An 18,861-nucleotide genomic window follows, 5' to 3' on the forward strand; every position below is an offset into this window, starting at 1 on the left:
GAGTTGCTTCAGACTCTTGTTTCCTGTAACAAAAAAGCTTTCTAGTTATTGATTCCAGGCAAAAGTAATTTTGGCGGGTGTTGTGTTGCTTATCTTCACATATTTTTTTTTAGTATGGCTTCAAGCTGTCCCCATCTGTTTGTCCTCTCAGTCTGTGCAACACTATAAAAGTCAGGAGTGTTATGTCTGACACGTTTCCTTTCCAATGTGCCAAGTGAAGCCGAGTGAGAATGACAGAGAGGAAATGAGAGCTGAGTAATTTGACAGACACCTTATGTGAGATTTGGTGTGTTTAGCTCATGTTCTCTCAGCTGCCAGGGTCACCACAGGTACCAGCTGTGCCAAAGGATAACTCATTATATAACACAACCCACCTTTTACCTAAGTTTCTGGGGGAAGCATTGCATTGCATTTACCAGTGTGAAAACAATTTTCCAGGATAGAAAGCTTTACCAGAATAAAAAAATTGAGCTCTAGCTTATGTTTTGTATACATATTTATGTCTAAGATTTTTGTGTTGTTCTTTCCTTTTGCATACGTTCATCAGCATTTATACATGTAATATCTGAGAAGGTTTAAGACTTACTTTACTTTTAAGTGTTAATAATTTAACTTCACATAGTAAACAGCTGTGGCATGATCACAGGTTTATGGCCAAAACACCAAGGGTCTTATTGTCAGAAGGATTGGGGGTCTTTTACGGCAGCGGTCCCCAACCTTTTTGCACCACAGACCGCTATATGTCAGACAGTATTTTTGCAGACCGGCCGGGGGGGGGGGCGTTGCGGTGGGTGGACCGTTTGCACTTGATCGTATTCAAATCACCCTTGCACAATGACACACGAAGTGTGCTCCTGATGTCCAGTCTGCTCAGTAGGTTTGTTTTGGTCGCTGTAACCGCAGAAAATCCCGCTTCACAAAGATAGGATGTTATAGTTAGGATGAGTCTTAACCTGTGTCAAAAGGCACAGATGCACCGACTGATGTAATTGAGACAGAATACCGCAATTTTTTTATATTTTTCAAAATAAAACATCACTCAGACTCTGATCGTCGATAAATGATTCTGTGCGGCCCCGTGGTTGGGGACCGCTGTTTTACGGGGCGTATTACAGAAGATGCAAAGCTCTCATCAGAAAGCTTATAGAAAACCTTTTTTTGCATGTGTCTTCAATATTCTAAAGTACACTCAGAATGAACGCAAATTTTGTAGCTGGAGCGATGGATCTCCATGTTACCCCTATGTAGAGGGCGGCTCTGGAGCGCTGCAAATAGCAACAAGGCAATTTGGTTTTACTAGGGTGGCGCAGGATCAGGCCTTAAGAAAACACTTTCAGTAGACTTTATTTATCGACAGCATAAATTAGTAGGTGCAATTACTGTGTCAGACTTTTGAAATGGTGGGCTTATTGAGTTACTAAACAAGACCACTTCAGTGGAAGAAATGGTCTACCTTTTCTTGATTTTACAGAGCAAATTACAAATTATATATCTAAAATAAATAGTTTTTTCTTAACTATATGCTCTGCAATAAAAATCAAAAAGTCAGATAGTTGAAATGGACCTTTTTAAAAATCTGTTTCTCATTGTTTAAACTAATGAGTTTTTGTGATTGCATTTATAGCACTAAGAAATCATATTCATAATTTTCTTAGAGGATTATTAGGAATCTGAAATAAAGCAAACAGATGCAAGAAAGCCACTGACTCTGAAACATTAAATGTTGGCTAATACAATTTCCAATATGAGTATTTTCCCCCTGGGCAGCAGGCAGTGAACATGTCTGAGATCCTAGCTTGATGCATAGATACGAGCAATGATGATCTGGCCTCTGTTACTTCTGCCACCCCACAAAATGTCAGATGAATAAAGCCGTACAACTTTGCCTGAGTTTGTGGGTTTGTGTGAATTTGTGCTGATTGGGTTAATAAATTGGCTTACAGGCTGTAGTGCAAGAATGACACACAGTTGTGTGGTGCAAAGAAATTCTTTCTGTCCTCGATTCTCAATCTGAGCTGCCTATTTGGAAAAGTGTCTGTATGACATGATGAAAAGTCTTGTCCTCTCTGCTGGCGATGAAGCTTCAAACTCATGTTTACCTTTCCTGTTGGATGTCCTCTCAGCCTAATCTGTAGGAACTCAAACTAATTAGAGGAGTGGAAAATCATTTCTTTAGATCATTGGGTTGATCATTTCTTTATGGTGTTTAGATACAAGATGCATTTTCTGGTTTTGTTAAATGAGCAAACACTGTTTGTTAGGCTTTCTAGAGTACTTTTTATTTATCTGTGTTTCATTTTACATCGTTTACTTTTCTTTTTAGTCAAATTATTTTATCTGCAACATAATACTGTCACAAAAAACATCCTAGGTATGTCTTTGCTCTGATTTAATGTTCTCATTTCAAACCAACTGAGTAAATATATTAACCTGAAATACAAGGAGGCTTTTTTGTAGCTAAAAATGTAATCAAATTTCCTCAGATAACATCAGATCATGTTAAGAAAAATAAAAAGGTTTAATATTGTCTCTTCTTTTGACTGTGGATGTCCTCATTAGCTTTCTGCCCGTGTGTCCAGTGCAAACTGCCGTGATAGAGATGCTCACTGCCACTGGTTTTCTTTTGCCATGCTTTGAGTTTTTACTTTTAAACATATGGCTTTCTCGTTGTATTCATATTGAGCTGTTCCATGAGGACCGATGGATCCTACAGTCCAGAATCGATTTTTGTTTTTACAATGTTTTTATCTTGCTGTGAAGGACTTTGGTCTTCCAGGTGTTGTTATAAAGTGCTATTCAGATAATTGATTGATTGATTGAACATATAAAAAAACTAGATGTTCATTGTAGATGGGGCTCCTCTCTAAGTGAAGCTATTTTAAAGAAAATTCTCATTGAATTTTCAGTGAGATGATTTATTTCAAAAGTTAGGTGATTGTGAACATCTGTGAGTTTGTACTATATATAAATAAAGGCAATAAATTATTTCTTTTTTAACAAGATTTTATAACCTTTAGAGAAGAAAAAGTCCTCATTACATTGTTGATAGCCTGGAATTAATGCAGTCAAATTATTTGTTGTTGATATGCATCACTGATTGTGTGGCCGCTGTCATGTGTTGGTAGAGTATCTTTCAGAAGCAGACAAAATCTACATATTGGTTTCCTTGACTTCGCCATCATCCAGCTTTTCAGCTTTTCCATAGCCCCATTTGTCCTCTGTGTCCCTGCAACACAAGACAACAGAGAACTGGTTGGCTGTTTGCTTGCATTCTTTCATCTGCATGTTTATTGGCATCAAAATACACATAACAATGATGAATGCATTTAAGAATTGAAAAATTATGTGGGAAATCTCTTTATTAATTCCTTTTATGAAACTTAAAGAAATCAACTTAACTGAATAACCAGCAAGTTAATATTTTGTAGTACTGTTCAATACATTTTCAATCATAAACAGGAGCAGACGAATACACTGGAGTTGTAATGTTAATGTTTAACACACTCATATATACTTCCTGTTAATCAAATGGCTTATTTTTATGTTGTGCAGCTATAAAAGTTGATTATGCTATGCAAGATACCAAAATAAGACATTAAACAACTAATAAACTCCAACAAAGAACTCTGACTAATTGTCATGATGGGTTTCTGGGTGCTAGCCCATATGCAGAACACAACTCAGAGACGGGAAAAAGTTCAAAGGTTTAATTTAGAAGAGGTGCAAAAAGAGTCAAGGGGAATAATCAGGTCCAGGGCTGGTCACGGCTGGGTTACTGTCCTGGAGCTTGAGCAGAGCAGAAGAGGGGGAGATTACCAGGAGGGTTCAGAGGCTGACGGCAGGCTGAGGGCTCGGAGGAGGCTTGGCTTGGCTGGGGCTTGTAGATCTCCAGGTTTGGGTTCAGAGGCAGATGGCAGACTGAGGGCTGAGGTTTGAGCTGAGCAGGCGGATGGAGGGAACCAGGAGGGTCCAGAGGCTAGTTGTTGGCAGAGTGCTAAGCAACGGCAGGGCTCGACTTCAGACTTATCAGTGTTCTGATCCAGAGTTTCTTCCGATCCTCTTCTTGAGGGCGGGCAGGCAGGTTCAGACAGTTAGATTCTTCAGATGAGCTCCTGAGAGCCGGCAGGCAGATTTCAGCAGAGAAACTCTTCCAGAGTTCCAGGGTTCAGTCAGGTTTCTTCCATGATTGACTAACACTCTGGCGCCAGAGTGAGGTTCTCAGCCCGCTTAAGTACTGGTCTCCTGATGAGCAGATGAAGAACAGCTGGTGAAGTCAGCTCCAGCCTCAGGAGATACAGTACGCCCTCTGGTGGAGAAAAGGTAGACAGAACCCCAGATCCCAACAATAACACAAAACCCCTAGGAAGAGTTCCTCGGCGCCCTCTGGTGGGCAAGCCTCAGGATCCCAACACTAATTAGTTAAAATTGAAATTTCTATTCAAAAAACATCTAATAGCATAAAACCAACAAATAGGAAAGAATGACAGAATTATGCTTTTTCAGAGAATATTTAAACATTTCAGAAATAATTTTTACTCCCTAAATCTAATGTGCCATTTCTGTTACCTTATGAGGTAGAGCCTCATAAAGTATTTGCAATAGCAATATATGTGTTATGTATGTTTTTCAGTCTCTTGTGTTTGAGACAGGGAGTGACTTTGATTTACAAACCTTTTTCTGTTTAGTAGATTATACAGGATCAGAACAACAAAGGCAATCAGCAGGAAGCCAACGACAGCCGTCAAGACCAACCAAAAAGGGCTGAAGATTCACTGATTTGGATCTTGCAGCTAGTGACATAAATTAAGTGCAAATTAAGTCATTTATACCAACATAAATAATAGTGCATTGTTCAGTTGTGCTTAAAATCTAACAACAAAAGGACTTTCCAAAATGTATAATGTACACCAATCCAACTTTTTAAAGCTTTATTCAAGCTATAATTCCCTCAGCATTGTACTCCGAAATCTGCTTTGTCTTTACAAGAGATCTAAATTTGTATTAATGTTTCAGCATATATAAAACATTGTAGAAAAATATATATTTACCATTGTCAGCAGAGCAGCTGGTAGCACACAGTAGCAAACAGAAAGCAAGTAAGTTTATCACAAACATAGTTGATCCAACTGTTTAAACCTCATTGACTAACAATAAGCGTACAGCTCACCTCTGCTGTGGAAAACACCTTCACATGCTGTATTTAGTGCCTCTGTGGCATGCATAACCATGTTGCAATCAGAGGGCAAAGTCTGTAGCTTTTATAGAAATCTGGGTGTGTTATCTGCTTTATTAGCTTTAAAAAGTTTTTAATGAGGTCCTATAAATATTTCTTGCCACATTGAGACACCTTACACAGGTTTAACCTTAAGTGTCTCATTATTTGTGGAAATACCGATTTTGGTTTCATAAATTTGATCTTTTATAGTATAAAGATATTTAGACTTAGGGAGTGTGTGTAATTTTGATCCATGTGTACATTGGAATGTATACTATTCAAATGGAGGCTGTTTTACACAAATCTGTCAGGATGCAAGCTTCTCATGCTGTCCTCACTGAAATAAGTCTGCTTGCTTTCAGTTGATTCTTGCAAAAGCTTAATCTGGATAAATAATTTTACTCTATAAATGAAAACTTATGAGTTAATTGTAAGTTATGCTTACTAAATTATAAATCCTGATAAAAACTAAAGAGTTTTGTTGATTTATGTACTACAAACTCTGGTAATATTAGAGTACAATAATAATACAATACGACCTGTCCAGGGTGTACCCGGCTTCTCACCTGTAGACAGCTGAAGATAGGCATTAGCACCCCTCGCGACCCCACTTGGAATTAAGCGTGCCAGAAAATGGATGGATGGATGAATAATACAATGATAATAATACAATAACAATATGGTATATAGATGTCTCTTATTTTGTCCAAAGTCAATGTCTTAGTTCCTTATTTTCATTTACCTATATGCTTTTATCAGTGTATGGTTGAGTACAAAAAAGAAAATATCAGAATCAATATTATTGGCTGGGTTTGTGTGTTTACAAAAGATTAGATTAGATTAGATTCAACTTTATTGTCATTACACAGGTACAGGTACAAGGCAACGAAATACAGTCTAGGTCTAACCAGAAGTGCAATAGCAGCAAGTGCAGGATAAATAATGGTTCCATAAATACAGGACATGGGTTTCTACTGAATAAGTATAGAGATGAATACCATTATAAACAGAATCTTAGTAATAGATTTGTCCTATGAATATAATATATAGATAACTAGTGTTATGAACTAAATTTACAGCTGGATATGTACTAAATAAAATATACAGGTGGATATCACTATAAATAGGGTTTTTACAGTTATGTACAATAGCATAATATACAGATGGATTTTACTGTAAAATTAATAAATAAAGTTTGGACAGAAGCTGTCTAAATTAAAGTGCAGTGGAAGGTTATTGCATATTACAGGTAAAGTACGTTATTGCAAATGTATATGTAAACAATTGGTACTGTGAATAAACAGTCGGCAGTGCAAATATAAACAGTCGGCAGTGCAAATCAATTATCAGTCAAGGTGAGTAGTGCAAGATGCATGTAAAGAGTTGTTACATAGTAACAGTCAGGAATTGCAGGTGAAACGCCTGCCGGAGGGTAGGAGATAAAACAGTATGTGGGCTGGGTGAGATGAGTCCTTAAGAATGCTGCGGGCTCGATGTAGGCAGCGTTTCTTCTGGATGTGCTCAATGGTGGGTAGTGAGGTTCCAGTGATGGGCTGGACGGCTTTCACCACCCGCTGCAGTGCCTTGCACTCTGCAACAGAACAGCTTTCTTACCACACTGTTGCACAGTTGGTCAGGATGCTTTCTATTGCACAGCGATAGAAGTTCACCAGGATAGTTGAGGGGAGCTGATTCTTCCTCAGTGTTCTCAGGAAGAAGAGGTGCTGGTGAGCCTTCTTGACCAGGCAGGAGGTGTTGGTTGACTAAGACATGTCCGCTGAGATTTGAGTCCCCACAAACTAGAAACTGGAGACACGTTCAACAGCTATTCCTTTGATGTGGATGGTGTTGTGGGTGCCTGTTGAATCTTTCCTGAAGTCTATGATGAGCTCCTTTGTTTTGGTGGAGCTGGTTATTTTCAGTTCACCGTGTGGCCAAGTGCTTGATCTCCTCCCTATAGGCAGTCTCATTATTGTTGCTGATGAGACCAATCACCGTGGTGTCGTCCGCAAACTTGATGATGGAATTAGATGCGTACACAGGCTTTCAGTCGTGGGTGAAGAGGGAGTAGAGAAACGGGCTTAGCACACAGCACAGTGTTGAGCGTGATGGACGTGGAGCAGTTGGAGCCTGATCAGACATTCTGGAATCTGTTGGTCAGAAAGTCCAGAATCCAGATGAATCAGAATTCAGTTTTACATCATTTGCATTAGGGTCACAGTTTAAACAACCACAATATTTATAAACAAGACCTAAAATGCAACAAAAGGTAACATATAGTGGTAAAATGAACAACTGTGCATATGCATTGAATTATTTTGTGAGTAAATAAAAGAGGGTATGTAGACTGTAATTGTGCAAAAGGAGTTAAGTGTTCTAACAGAGTGTCTTACTTGCCTCACTGTGGGGCTTTTATTGAGTTGAACAGAGAGACAGGCTGGGGGAAGAAACTATCTCTGTGTAGGTTTATTTTGTTTTATTTTAGCACTCTGTAGAACTGATCTAAGAGTCTGAACAGCCAGGATGTGTGGGGTCAACAGAGATGTTTGTTGCTTGTGTTTTGGCTTTTGTCCAGTTTAGTGATGGGGAGCAGGAATCCTTCTCCAAACGGCCAGAACTTGATTAGTTTCCAATGACCGGTTTAGGGCACAAACCTTCAGGTTCCAGACCCATTTCCAGCACTGAATGTAGTGTTTGACAGAGGTTACTCCAATGTCCTGCTCGTCAGATGGTAACAGGGGAGGTTGGTGTCCTAGAGCAGATACCAATTCCTTCTTCATAGCAGAAGATTTTGACAATTATGTGCATATTCGACCCAAGGCAACTGAGTACTCCATGATGATGGGTGTGAGAAACAGAGGCAGCGGAGGGATGCCTCAACCCCCTGGTTCATGCCTTATGATTGACCATTAGTTTGGGGATGAAAACCTGAACTGAGAGCAGCCTTTACCCCCAAAGAAGTACAAAATTCCTTCCAGACCTGGGACATAAATTGAGGTCCATTTTCTGACAGGACTTCACAAGGGATTCCATGAAGGTGAAAAACATTTAAAGCTACAGGGTTCCAGGCTGAAGAGTCTGCTAGAGTTCGAATCTCCATGGCAAAATGAAACTGGCTGGTTACTGTGTTTTGAATTCCACATCTTAATGGAAATGTCAGAAGCTGACTCAGTATATCTGGATGACTGTTTGAACTAAGCAAACCTGGTTAAAGGAAATTTTGAATTTGGCCACTGCATGGCTTAATCTCTCAATATCTGACCACAAATGAGATTTTATCCCTATCAAATAAAAGGTAGACCCCAGGGGAGTGGTTCTTTAAGCAACTCATCGAATATTTCTATAAACTACTCCCTCTGCTGATTTGAACGTCTCTGCTGTGCAGCAAAAGAGTGGATTAACTAATGGTGGTGATAAAGTTATTCACGTTAAGTGTAATGACCCAAGGGAGATTCTGCTTGGTCAGACTTGCCAGATGATTCTGCAATGTTGGTTTTTATTTTTTTGACCCACATGCAGAATCACAAGGAGAAACAGTGAATTTTGACTGTTTATTTACAAAATGCTGATGAAGGTTCTCAGTCATCCAGGTCAAAGTCATTCCGTAAAAATTCAAAAAATATCCACTGGACTTGGTTTTCAAGATTTGAAGACGTTTCGCCACCTCTCCAGGAAGCTTTCTCAATTCAAATGTCTGGATCCGCAGTGAGTTTGAGTCTTATATAGACAACGCCTTGTATCGCTTGGAAACAAGCAATGGTAACCGATGAATGGGTCGTTAGTTCCATCGTTAGCCTGTAATATCTGAACCTGTCTATGATTCTAGGGGTCGGTCGTTAAAAGGGGGATTGCCATTAAGGGGGGGGGATTGTCTCCTGTAATACCTGAAACCTGTCTATGATTGTTAAGGGTTGGTCGTTAAGGAGGTATTGTTCACCGGCTGGGGGGGGTAGGCCCCTTGTTCCTCTGTGATGGGGTGGCGGGTTTGGTGATATCTGGAAGGGATCATGTCTATGATTGAATTGTATGTTTTTGGAAGCTGGAATCTGAGTCCACCACCTCTGTTTAAAGTTGGTTTTTCTCTCTTAACATAGATGGCTTCCTTCACGCCCCTCTCAAACCACCTATTTTCTTTATCCAGAATATGGACATTCTGGTCCTCAAAAGAATGTCCTTTGTCCACAAGGTGTAGGTGTACTGCGGAGTCTTGTCCAGAGGCGGCCGCTCTTCTGTGTTGGGCCATGCGTCTGTGGAGAGGTTGTTTTGTTTCGCCAATATAAAGATCAGAGCATTCCTCGCTGCACTGAACAGCATATACCATGTGTGAGTGTGAGTAGGAAAACCTACTCACACAGACCAGTATCTTCTTTTTGACTCACACCACCCACTGGAACACAAACTCTCAGTCATCAGGACCTTACAACACCGGGCAGAACATGTCCCTACTAAAACAGATGGGAAGCAAAAAGAACAGAAACACATCAAAGATGCTCTCCGAAACTGTGGATATCCAAACTGGGCTTTTATCAAATCAGCAAGGAAATCCAAAAGACACGCAACAGAAGACAGCGATGGGAAAATTAAACGCAAAAACATCACAATCCCTTATGTTGCTGGAGTGTCTGAAAAGCTCAAGAGGATTTTCTCCAAACACAAGATCCCAGTACATTTCAAGCCAAACCAAACCCTTAAACAGAGGCTAGTGCATCCTAAAGATAAAACCCCCAGACCGAATATGAGCGGAGTGGTATATGCTGTTCAGTGCAGCGAGGTATGCTCTGATCTTTATATTGGCGAAACAAAACAACCTCTCCACAGACGCATGGCCCAACACAGAAGAGCGGCCGCCTCTGGACAAGACTCCGCAGTACACCTACACCTTGTGGACAAAGGACATTCTTTTGAGGACCAGAATGTCCATATTCTGGATAAAGAAAATAGGTGGTTTGAGAGGGGCGTGAAGGAAGCCATCTATGTTAAGAGAGAAAAACCAACTTTAAACAGAGGTGGTGGACTCAGATTCCAGCTTCCAAAAACATACAATTCAATCATAGACATGATCCCTTCCAGATATCACCAAACCCGCCACCCCATCACAGAGGAACAAGGGGCCTACCCGCCCCAGCCGGTGAACAATACCTCCTTAACGACCAACCCTTAACAATCATAGACAGGTTTCAGGTATTACAGGAGACAATCCCCCCCCCTTAATGGCAATCCCCCTTTTAACGACCGACCCCTAGAATCATAGACAGGTTCAGATATTACAGGCTAACGATGGAACTAACGACCCATTCATCGGTTACCATTGCTTGTTTCCAAGCGATACAAGGCGTTGTCTATATAAGACTCAAACTCACTGCGGATCCAGACATTTGAATTGAGAAAGCTTCCTGGAGAGGTGGCGAAACGTCTTCAAATCTTGAAAACCAAGTCCAGTGGATATTTTTTGAATTTTTACGGAATTTATTTACAAAAGCAGCTAGAATCTGGAAACAGAACTGCGCAAAGTCAGTCGAACTTTATAGTTGGTCTGATCAGGAAGGAGTTGGTTGATGAAAACTGATGACTGATTGTAACCTGATTTGCTTAATCAAGGGGGGAAGGGGGGTGGGGAATGGATCTATAGGTGTTTGATTCTGGGGACTTTGCATATCTGTGTCAACTGCGACACACACGCAGACAACCTGGTTATTGGGCATAAATCATGCTTGAGGTGTTCAGCAGCACAGGCAAAAGCAAAGAGCCTCTCTTTAACAAGAAAGTTCACTCATACCAGAAAAACATATAAGTTTAAATAAATTTGCTGATGTTGTGGTTACAGCGGAATTGATGTGTTATGCAATTAGAAGAGTTTTAAATTCTCAATGTTGGCTATTTATTAATCTGTAAGGAACAGGTGTATTTTATAAATAGCATATTTATTTATCAGGATTAAGATATGGTCATTTGGACACTTTCAATTTGAAAATAAATCCCAAATGCAGCCAACTGTCTAAATAATATATGTTTTTACAAGCTTCATTATAGGCTACACTGAAATCCATGTAATTCCTCAGACTAACACAAAAATCTGTGTAAATTTATGACCACATTACAGTTCAGGTCCTGTGATGGACTGGAGACTACTGGAGGGGGTTCCCTTCCTTTTACCAATGGCATATACTGATAAACATCAGCTAGGATGGATGGATGGATGGATGGATAACAGTGTGGATGTTCCTTTGTTTGAGAATATTGACAAATAAAATACAGTTCAGCTTTTCTCTCAAAAACATTGAACCTGCTTTTCTCTCAAAAACATTGAACCGATATCAAAAGGATATCACTTTATACTCTACTATCACAGCAACTCTTTAAGATTCTTTGGAGGGAAATTTTTAAAAACCTGTAATTTGTGGTTTTATGCTAATACAAGCTGTGGTAATTATGAATTCAATGCATTAAACCATCTGCTTCAGATGCCTTTGTGAGATACAGATCCAGTCAGATTGCACTGCAATTACTCATGACTAATGCTGCATCAGTCTTTATATTAAAACTTCAAAAACACTATTGTTAATAACTGCCTTCTCTCCCTGATTAAAAAACGTGGGATGTGCTTTGGAGTGGCTTCATTTGATTTTATCAGATTGTCTGAATACATCAATGGGGAGCGATAAAAGTTTCATCTGGTTTCCAGTGGATCAAGAGGCCTAAAAACATGACAAACATCCTAACAGTGCCAATAGAACAAATACGTATCCTTCAGATAGTGAATTTACAGTAGCATGAAACATTTTAATATTATTGAAATTTGTCATTAAAAAGGTTGTATTAATATGCAATAAAACAGTGTAACAGACTGTTCTGTGTCTGTATGGAAAAGAAGGTGTGTCCTTCCCTATTGCCGGAGAGCAAGAGTTCGCTGGGTTTATGGCAGGGGGAGTACGTGAGTTTTTGGTTGTGTGTTGTAAGAGAAAAAGAATAAAGAGAACCGGAAGTGGGGTTACCGCTGAGCACTCCGGTCCGTCTCCTGTCCGGTTGTTGCTTACAAACTTCATATTTACGAGCCCAAAACGTTCGGTTACAACAGCAAAGCATGGTGAAGAACTCTGGAGTAAAAGTTAAATATTGCATGCCTTAAAGGTCAAACATAACCCTGGAAATGTGATTTCTTCATTTAGTATATAATTTTACACTTGAAGGATTACTAGTAATTCTGTACCAAGGTTCATCTATTTAAAGTATAGCTGTATTTTAATCCATCCTGCGTTTTTCACCCATGGGTTCTTCCATCTTGACATCCTCTGCACTTTCCACAAGAATATTGTCAATTGAGATATACCAAGTACATATGGCCTTGATACGAACCTTTAAGGCAATGATTGCAAGCAATACAGTTACAAAATAACTTATGCAAGGCAAAAGTCCTTTTACCTTATTCCTGACCAATCGAGGGATGTGAGCGTGCAAGAACATGTAGCTGCACTCGTCTGTGACTTCCAGGTTCTGGTTCAGAGCTCACGGACTGATTATAGTCTACTATCACAATGCTACATAAACGTTATTATGTTGCATGTGTCAAATATGATTACTACTACAAAAACGACACGTTTTATATGAAAATGGTTATATACTTTAGTTTGAATTTAAAATTCATAACAGTTAAAACATGTCAAGTATAATGTAATATATATCCCACACAGAGACAGCTAAGTTGGTCAAGAGCTGATATAAAGATGAAGGCAGCTAGATAGATGCTAATCCTGGGAGAAAAACTGCTTTAGCAACCCCTGTATTTGGATTTTCTTCTTGTTGCAATGCAGTCTGGCCATTTTTCTTGTTGTATTGACAAAATGAGACAAAGCAACACCTTTGCAAAACACATATTAATTTGATTTGTAAGTAAAGGTTCAACACATTCTTTGTGTTTAAGTTTTTTTTTACACATTGTTCTTTGCTCTTTGAAATGAATAAATGTGTTTGATGAGTCCAAATTAAGGAGGGAAAATATGATGACTGTTATAATTGCTCATCTTCCTTAGGTTCACGTTTTTGACCTTAGTATCAGCACAGAAGAGGCCATCCACCAGCAGCAAGTGATGGAAAAGGAGACCAAGCCGACACGCATTGAGTTTAATCCCATCCATCCCATGATTATCGTGGGTGATGACAAAGGGAATGTTGCCAGCCTCAAAATCATCCCAAATCCCCACGAGAAGCCTAAGGTGAGTATAATCGAATCTCCTTATTTGCTCCAACAGTCCTGTATCTGAATATGAGCGATGAAATGGTAAAACTATGGTTGCATCTTTAAGTTAGCACTCCTACTCCTTTATTTCTCTGGTTACACATTCGTGGGGTATACCAAAATACTTTTAATAATACTATGAGTATTATTAGTTTTTCACTTTTACCTTTTAAAATATAATTTGTTTAAAAAGTCTGGGTGTATTACTGCAAATGTCATTGTATAAGATGATGATTAAAGTAAGTAAACCAGTATATTGTTTTGGCTGTGATGACGAGGAGCATCAGTTTCAATAAGGAAAGAAATTTTGAAAAATTAAGAACGAATCAGACGGATAAAACAGACCATCCTAAAAATTATGAACCTGTTGCTAACACATTTGTTTACCATGTTTCATGAGGGAGCAGTTAGCCAGCAGATCTAAATTACTCATGTTTTCCTCTGCATGTTGTGAGGAAATGGTACAATATTAAACCCAATGTGAAGCTACCAACCACTTGGTGCTCTGCTGATGTTAAAAGTCCCTTCATTTGCATATACAGCTATCAGCAAAGCCTCTAATACTTTGATAGACAGTGAAAATACTGCTCATCATTAGCATTGTGACTGATTCATGGTTGTTTCAACAATACTTTTTAAACAAAAATATTGAAACTAAACTATTTTACCCCTAATTTTGAATTTATTTCACTTTCTTAATATCTGTCACCACATTTCAAAGATATCTGAATTGATGTTTTTCTCGATTTTTGGGAATAATACCAATCAAAATAAATTACAGAAAAAACATTTTGTCAGTGCTTAGCTGAAAAAAAGTGCTTCTTTAATCCATTTCTGCTAGATGAGTCCCTGAACGGGCACTATGAAAACAAACAATTAAAGCAGATTTACTTCTGTTACTCTTATCTCCCTTAAACTCACTGGAAAGATCAGTTTGAGTTTTTTAATGAGATCTGACGATGAGCACAAGCAACAGAGGTTAGGTTTTCACTTGTAGGTTGTTTTTTTTTTTTTTAAGGAAGTTTTTAAAGCCTCTTTACTTTAGTTTGTGGCATTAGAAATTTCAGGCCTTTTATATAAATACAGCTCTTATTTGCCTCATAATTTACCACATAGATTTGAAGATATATAACGAGATATATTCTGTGTTTAAGCAAAGGATTAAGATGTTACTGTAGGTTTAATCTTTCCTGAATATGTTTTGTCTCCTAAGATTTGTATTAAATGGTGCTGTTAACCTTAGTTGACTTAAAATCGATGTCACGTTCAGTATAGTTAAACCCTGTAGCTGTAAAGGAGCTTTGATTGGCCTGTTAAACATTCTCTGGTACTAAGATCACTAACAGCAGTGCAGAAGTAAAGCTGAGCCATATAGATCTGCTCCTCACAGTGATGCCCTAAAGGCAGAAACTAACCTTGCAGCACATTTCAAATAATTAATTGAAAGGACTTGTTGTACGGTTCTAACATATCTATTATTACATGACTCATAAAAATATATACTGCAAACAATATTTATTGCATTTTAATCTTGTTTTTTTTCGACATATTTTACTGTGTCTTTACAGTATTTGTAAAAAGTGAGTCCACTCCTTACGCTTTTGTAGAAATTAGCTTTTTTGGTGGGGTAACACTGAAAATGTTTAATGAAGTCGAAGTACAGCTTGCAATATAAATTTGCTGTCCTCTTAAAATAGCACAACACAGCTATTAAAATGTAAACCATGCATCAAAAGATACATCCCTTAGTGAAAATGTGTGAACGGTGCTCAATAAGACATATTGCCTCCATGGTCATGTGACTCATTAGTCTCACAAAGACTCAGGTGTTTTAACTTTGTTATTATTAGGCTGAATACCAAACAACCCCCTAAGCTAGTGGGTAGGGTGAGTGCACAGTCCAGCCCTTAAATAGCGAATCTACATCAGTGCAGGCTCGCTGGAATTTGACAGCAGGCGTAACAGCGAACTAGTAGCGGAGGAAACACAAGCATTCAAATACAGTTTTGCTGGTTTGTTGCATCTTCATCACACTGACAGAACATCACAACTTAGGAAAAAGAAAAAAGACGTGATTAATCCCTAAATGGAAGGTGCCCTTTAAAATTGGATAGATTTATTTCTAAGAACAATTTTTGATCTTACGATAACCTGCGTCAGAGAGCCACAGCGACGCATGCGGCGTCACTACGTTGCCATAGAAACAACTGCTTTCCCTTTTGTCGGAGGGAAGAGGCCATCCTATTCACGTTTATATGCCCCACGTACAATCCAGGCACCTTCCACAGCTGTGAGAGTGACTTTATTGCAAGTAACACTTGATAGTTAAGGGTTGCAAAATACAAGTTTAGCAAGGCGGTGAAAGAGGCTAAACGACTGTACTCTGAGAAGCTGCAAAACCATCTTTCTGCCAACGACTCTGCCTCTGTCTGGAAAGGGCTTAGGCCCCGTCCACACGAGGTCAAAACGAACACGAAACGCTGATATTTTCCAAAACGTTTGCCGTAAAGACGGAGACATAAAATAAATGTGAGCGTCCACACGAATGCATGAAAACGCTGCAAAATGTATGCCAGGCCTGTAAGTGGCGCTGTGGTGCCAAAGCAAAAATAAGCGACGAAATGTTGGGCATGCGCACTAATATTTATACATGGTTGCCCTGCGGGTCCATTTTCGTGGTTCAGTCAAATTCAGGTGCTGAACTATGTCGTCGATATTGCTCTGTTCTTCCTGGAGATATTCCAGAAGAAGAAGATTCTGTTGTAAGCCCGACAGCAGGGTGAGTAGCATTAGCAGCAACGGCGCCATTGTTGTTGTGATACTGTGTCGCGCATGCGTGTTTAGAGGCGACGCTATGACGCATGCGTGTAAAAAAAAAAAATGCGGTTAGAGCGTAAAGATGGAAAGGCGAAAACGGCGTTTCGAAATCTTCCCACTCTGAAGGCTGAATAAAAAAAAGATCGTTTACAGACCCCCGAAACGCCGGCTTCGTGTGGATGAGAGGCTGGTTTGGTTAAAAATTTGTGCGTTTAGGCCAGGGTTCGTCTTCGTGTGGACGGGGCCTTAGGCAGATAACAAACTACAAGCCCAAAGCCCCCCACTCCATGAACGACCGACAGTTAGCCAACGACATGAACAACTTCTACTGTCGTTTCGACAGACAAAGGGACAGTCATGCATCCACCCCCCACAACACCACCCAACAGATCACCTCCACCTCCTCCTCAGTGACAACTCTTTCCATAAAAGAGAGAGATGTAAACAAAATCTTCAAAAAACAGAACCCCCGGAAAGCTGCTGGACCAGATTCTGTCACTCCATACACTTTGAAGCTCTGTGCTGACCAGCTGTCTCCAGTGTTCACAGACCTTTTTAACACCTCACTGGCGACATGTCACGTGCCAGCCTGTTTTAAATCCTCCACCATCATCCCTGTCCCCAAGAAGCCAAGGACCACAGGACTTAATGACTTTAGACCCGTCGCCCTGACCTCTGTGGTCATGAATTCCTTTGAGCGTCTTGTGCTGTCACACCTGAAAGCAATCACGGACCCCCTCCCGGACCCCTTTCAGTTTGCCTACAGAACCAACAGGTCTGTAGATGACGCTGTCAACCTGGCCCTTCACCACATTCTCTAGCACCTGGACTCCGCAGGAACCTACGCCAGGATCCTGTTTGTGGACTTCAGCTCGGCCTTCAACACAATCATCCCAGCTCTGCTCCAGGAGAAGCTCTCCCAGCTGAATGTGCCTGACTCCCCCTGCAGGTGGATCACAGACTTCCTGTCGGACAGGAAGCAGCACGTAAAGCTGGGAACACAGTTCTCTGACTCACAGCTCATCAGCACTGGTTCCCCCCAGGGCTGTGTTCTTTCTCCTCTGCTCTTCTCCCTGTACACCAACAGCTGCACCTCCAGTCATCAGTCTGTCAAGCTCCTGAAGTTCGCAGACGACACCACTCTCATCGGACTGATCTCCGATGGTGACGAGTCCGCCTACAGGTGGGAGGCTGACCAGGCTGACCTGGTGCAGGGAGAACAACCTGGAGCTCAACGCTCTAAAAACAGTGAAGTTGGTTGTGGACTTCAGAAAGAGCGCAGCCCCAGCTACCCCCATCACCCTCTGTGACTCCACCATTGACACTGTGGAGTCTTTCCGCTTCCTGGGAACTATCATCTCCCAGGACCTAAAGTGGGAGCTGAACATCGACTCCCTCACCAAGAAAGCCCAGCAGAGGATGTACTTCCTGCGGCAGCTGAAGAAATTCAACCTGCCCAGGACAATGATGGTGCAGTTCTACTCCTCCATCATTGAGTCCATCCTCATTTCCTCCATCACCATCTGGTACGCTGGTGCCACCGCTAAGGACAAGGGCAGACTGCAGCTTGTCATCCGGTCTGCAGAGAAGGTGATTGGCTGCAACCTCCCATCTCTCCAGGAGCTGCACGCCTCCAGGACTCTGAGGCGTGCAGGGAAGATTGTGGCTGATCCCTCAAACCCCAGTCACAAACTATTTCAGTCACTACCCTCTGGCAGGAGGCTGCGGTCCATCAGGACCAGAACCTCCCGTCATAAAAACAGTTTTTTCCCATCTGCTATCAGCTTTATCAACAAGGCCAAGACCCGTCCGTGACACTGGACAATGTTTCTCTCCCCCATTCAGGATTTCTGCGTTACATTAACGCACAGTCTACTGTTTGTATATAGCTTCTGTATATATATATATATATTTATATATATTCTATCTTATTTTGTTTTTTTGTGTTGTTTTGTTTTTTTTGTCTGCACCAACAACACCAAGTCAAATTCCTTGTAAGTGCAAACCTACTTGGCAATAAACTTGATTCTGATTCTGGGATTAGTGTTTAGGGAGTGGTTTGGGATTCATTATTAATCTCCCATTCTCATTGTGGTCACTGAGTGTTCAACATGGGACCAAAAGAACTTTGTGAGGGTCTGAGAAGATCCCAAAGCTGCCATTTTCAATGTTTCCCCAGAAAAAGTTATCAAATATTGTATATAGTTAGTGTTAATGAAGTGAATGTTAATTACTTTTGTCTTTCTTTGTGTGTATGTATGTTCAGGTGAAGAAGGACCAGGAGTTTGCCAACGGTCCAGAAGCAGAAGTAGCAAAGCTGGACAAGGTGGTCAACAAACTATTGATATGGCTTGACATATAACGTGATATAGCTTAATACAACTTACTGCAATCATTGCAGTCTTTTATGGATATGTTGGATCCAGGTTTGCACAAATAAAATAAACATGGCAAAAAAGCCTTTTTGTTTTTAAATTATGTAGACTGGAACGGGATTGATGGGAAGAGACGGTGAACATGGAGCGAATGTCAACAGGGTGGGAGTGGAACCCATAACAGCTTACATCAATGACTATAGTTAGTTTGGTCAGTAGCA

The 18,861-nt window shown here is 40.3% G+C and overlaps 1 protein-coding gene and 1 long non-coding RNA gene across 2 annotated transcripts in view; one reads left to right on the forward strand and one right to left on the reverse strand.

Moving 5' to 3' along the window:
- Positions 1 to 18,711, forward strand: part of LOC119775699 (dynein intermediate chain 1, axonemal-like) — a 36,434-nt gene extending 17,723 nt beyond the window's left edge. Inside the window, 2 exon segments of the mRNA XM_038273766.1 lie at positions 13,243 to 13,425; positions 18,532 to 18,711. Coding sequence (XP_038129694.1) covers positions 13,243 to 13,425; positions 18,532 to 18,627 — 279 coding nt within the window. The 3' untranslated portion in view covers positions 18,628 to 18,711.
- On the reverse strand, positions 2,273 to 5,208 carry LOC119775682. The gene is made up of 3 exons (XR_005279684.1): positions 5,049 to 5,208; positions 4,672 to 4,790; positions 2,273 to 3,226 (listed from the first exon to the last, which is right to left on the reverse strand). It is a non-coding gene; the product is annotated as an uncharacterized LOC119775682 (long non-coding RNA).
- Positions 18,712 to 18,861: the final 150 nt, after the last annotated feature.

This window comes from Cyprinodon tularosa, unplaced genomic scaffold (assembly GCF_016077235.1).
Source record: "Cyprinodon tularosa strain WSP-4 unplaced genomic scaffold, ASM1607723v1 ctg89, whole genome shotgun sequence".
NCBI lineage: Eukaryota > Metazoa > Chordata > Actinopteri > Cyprinodontiformes > Cyprinodontidae > Cyprinodon > Cyprinodon tularosa.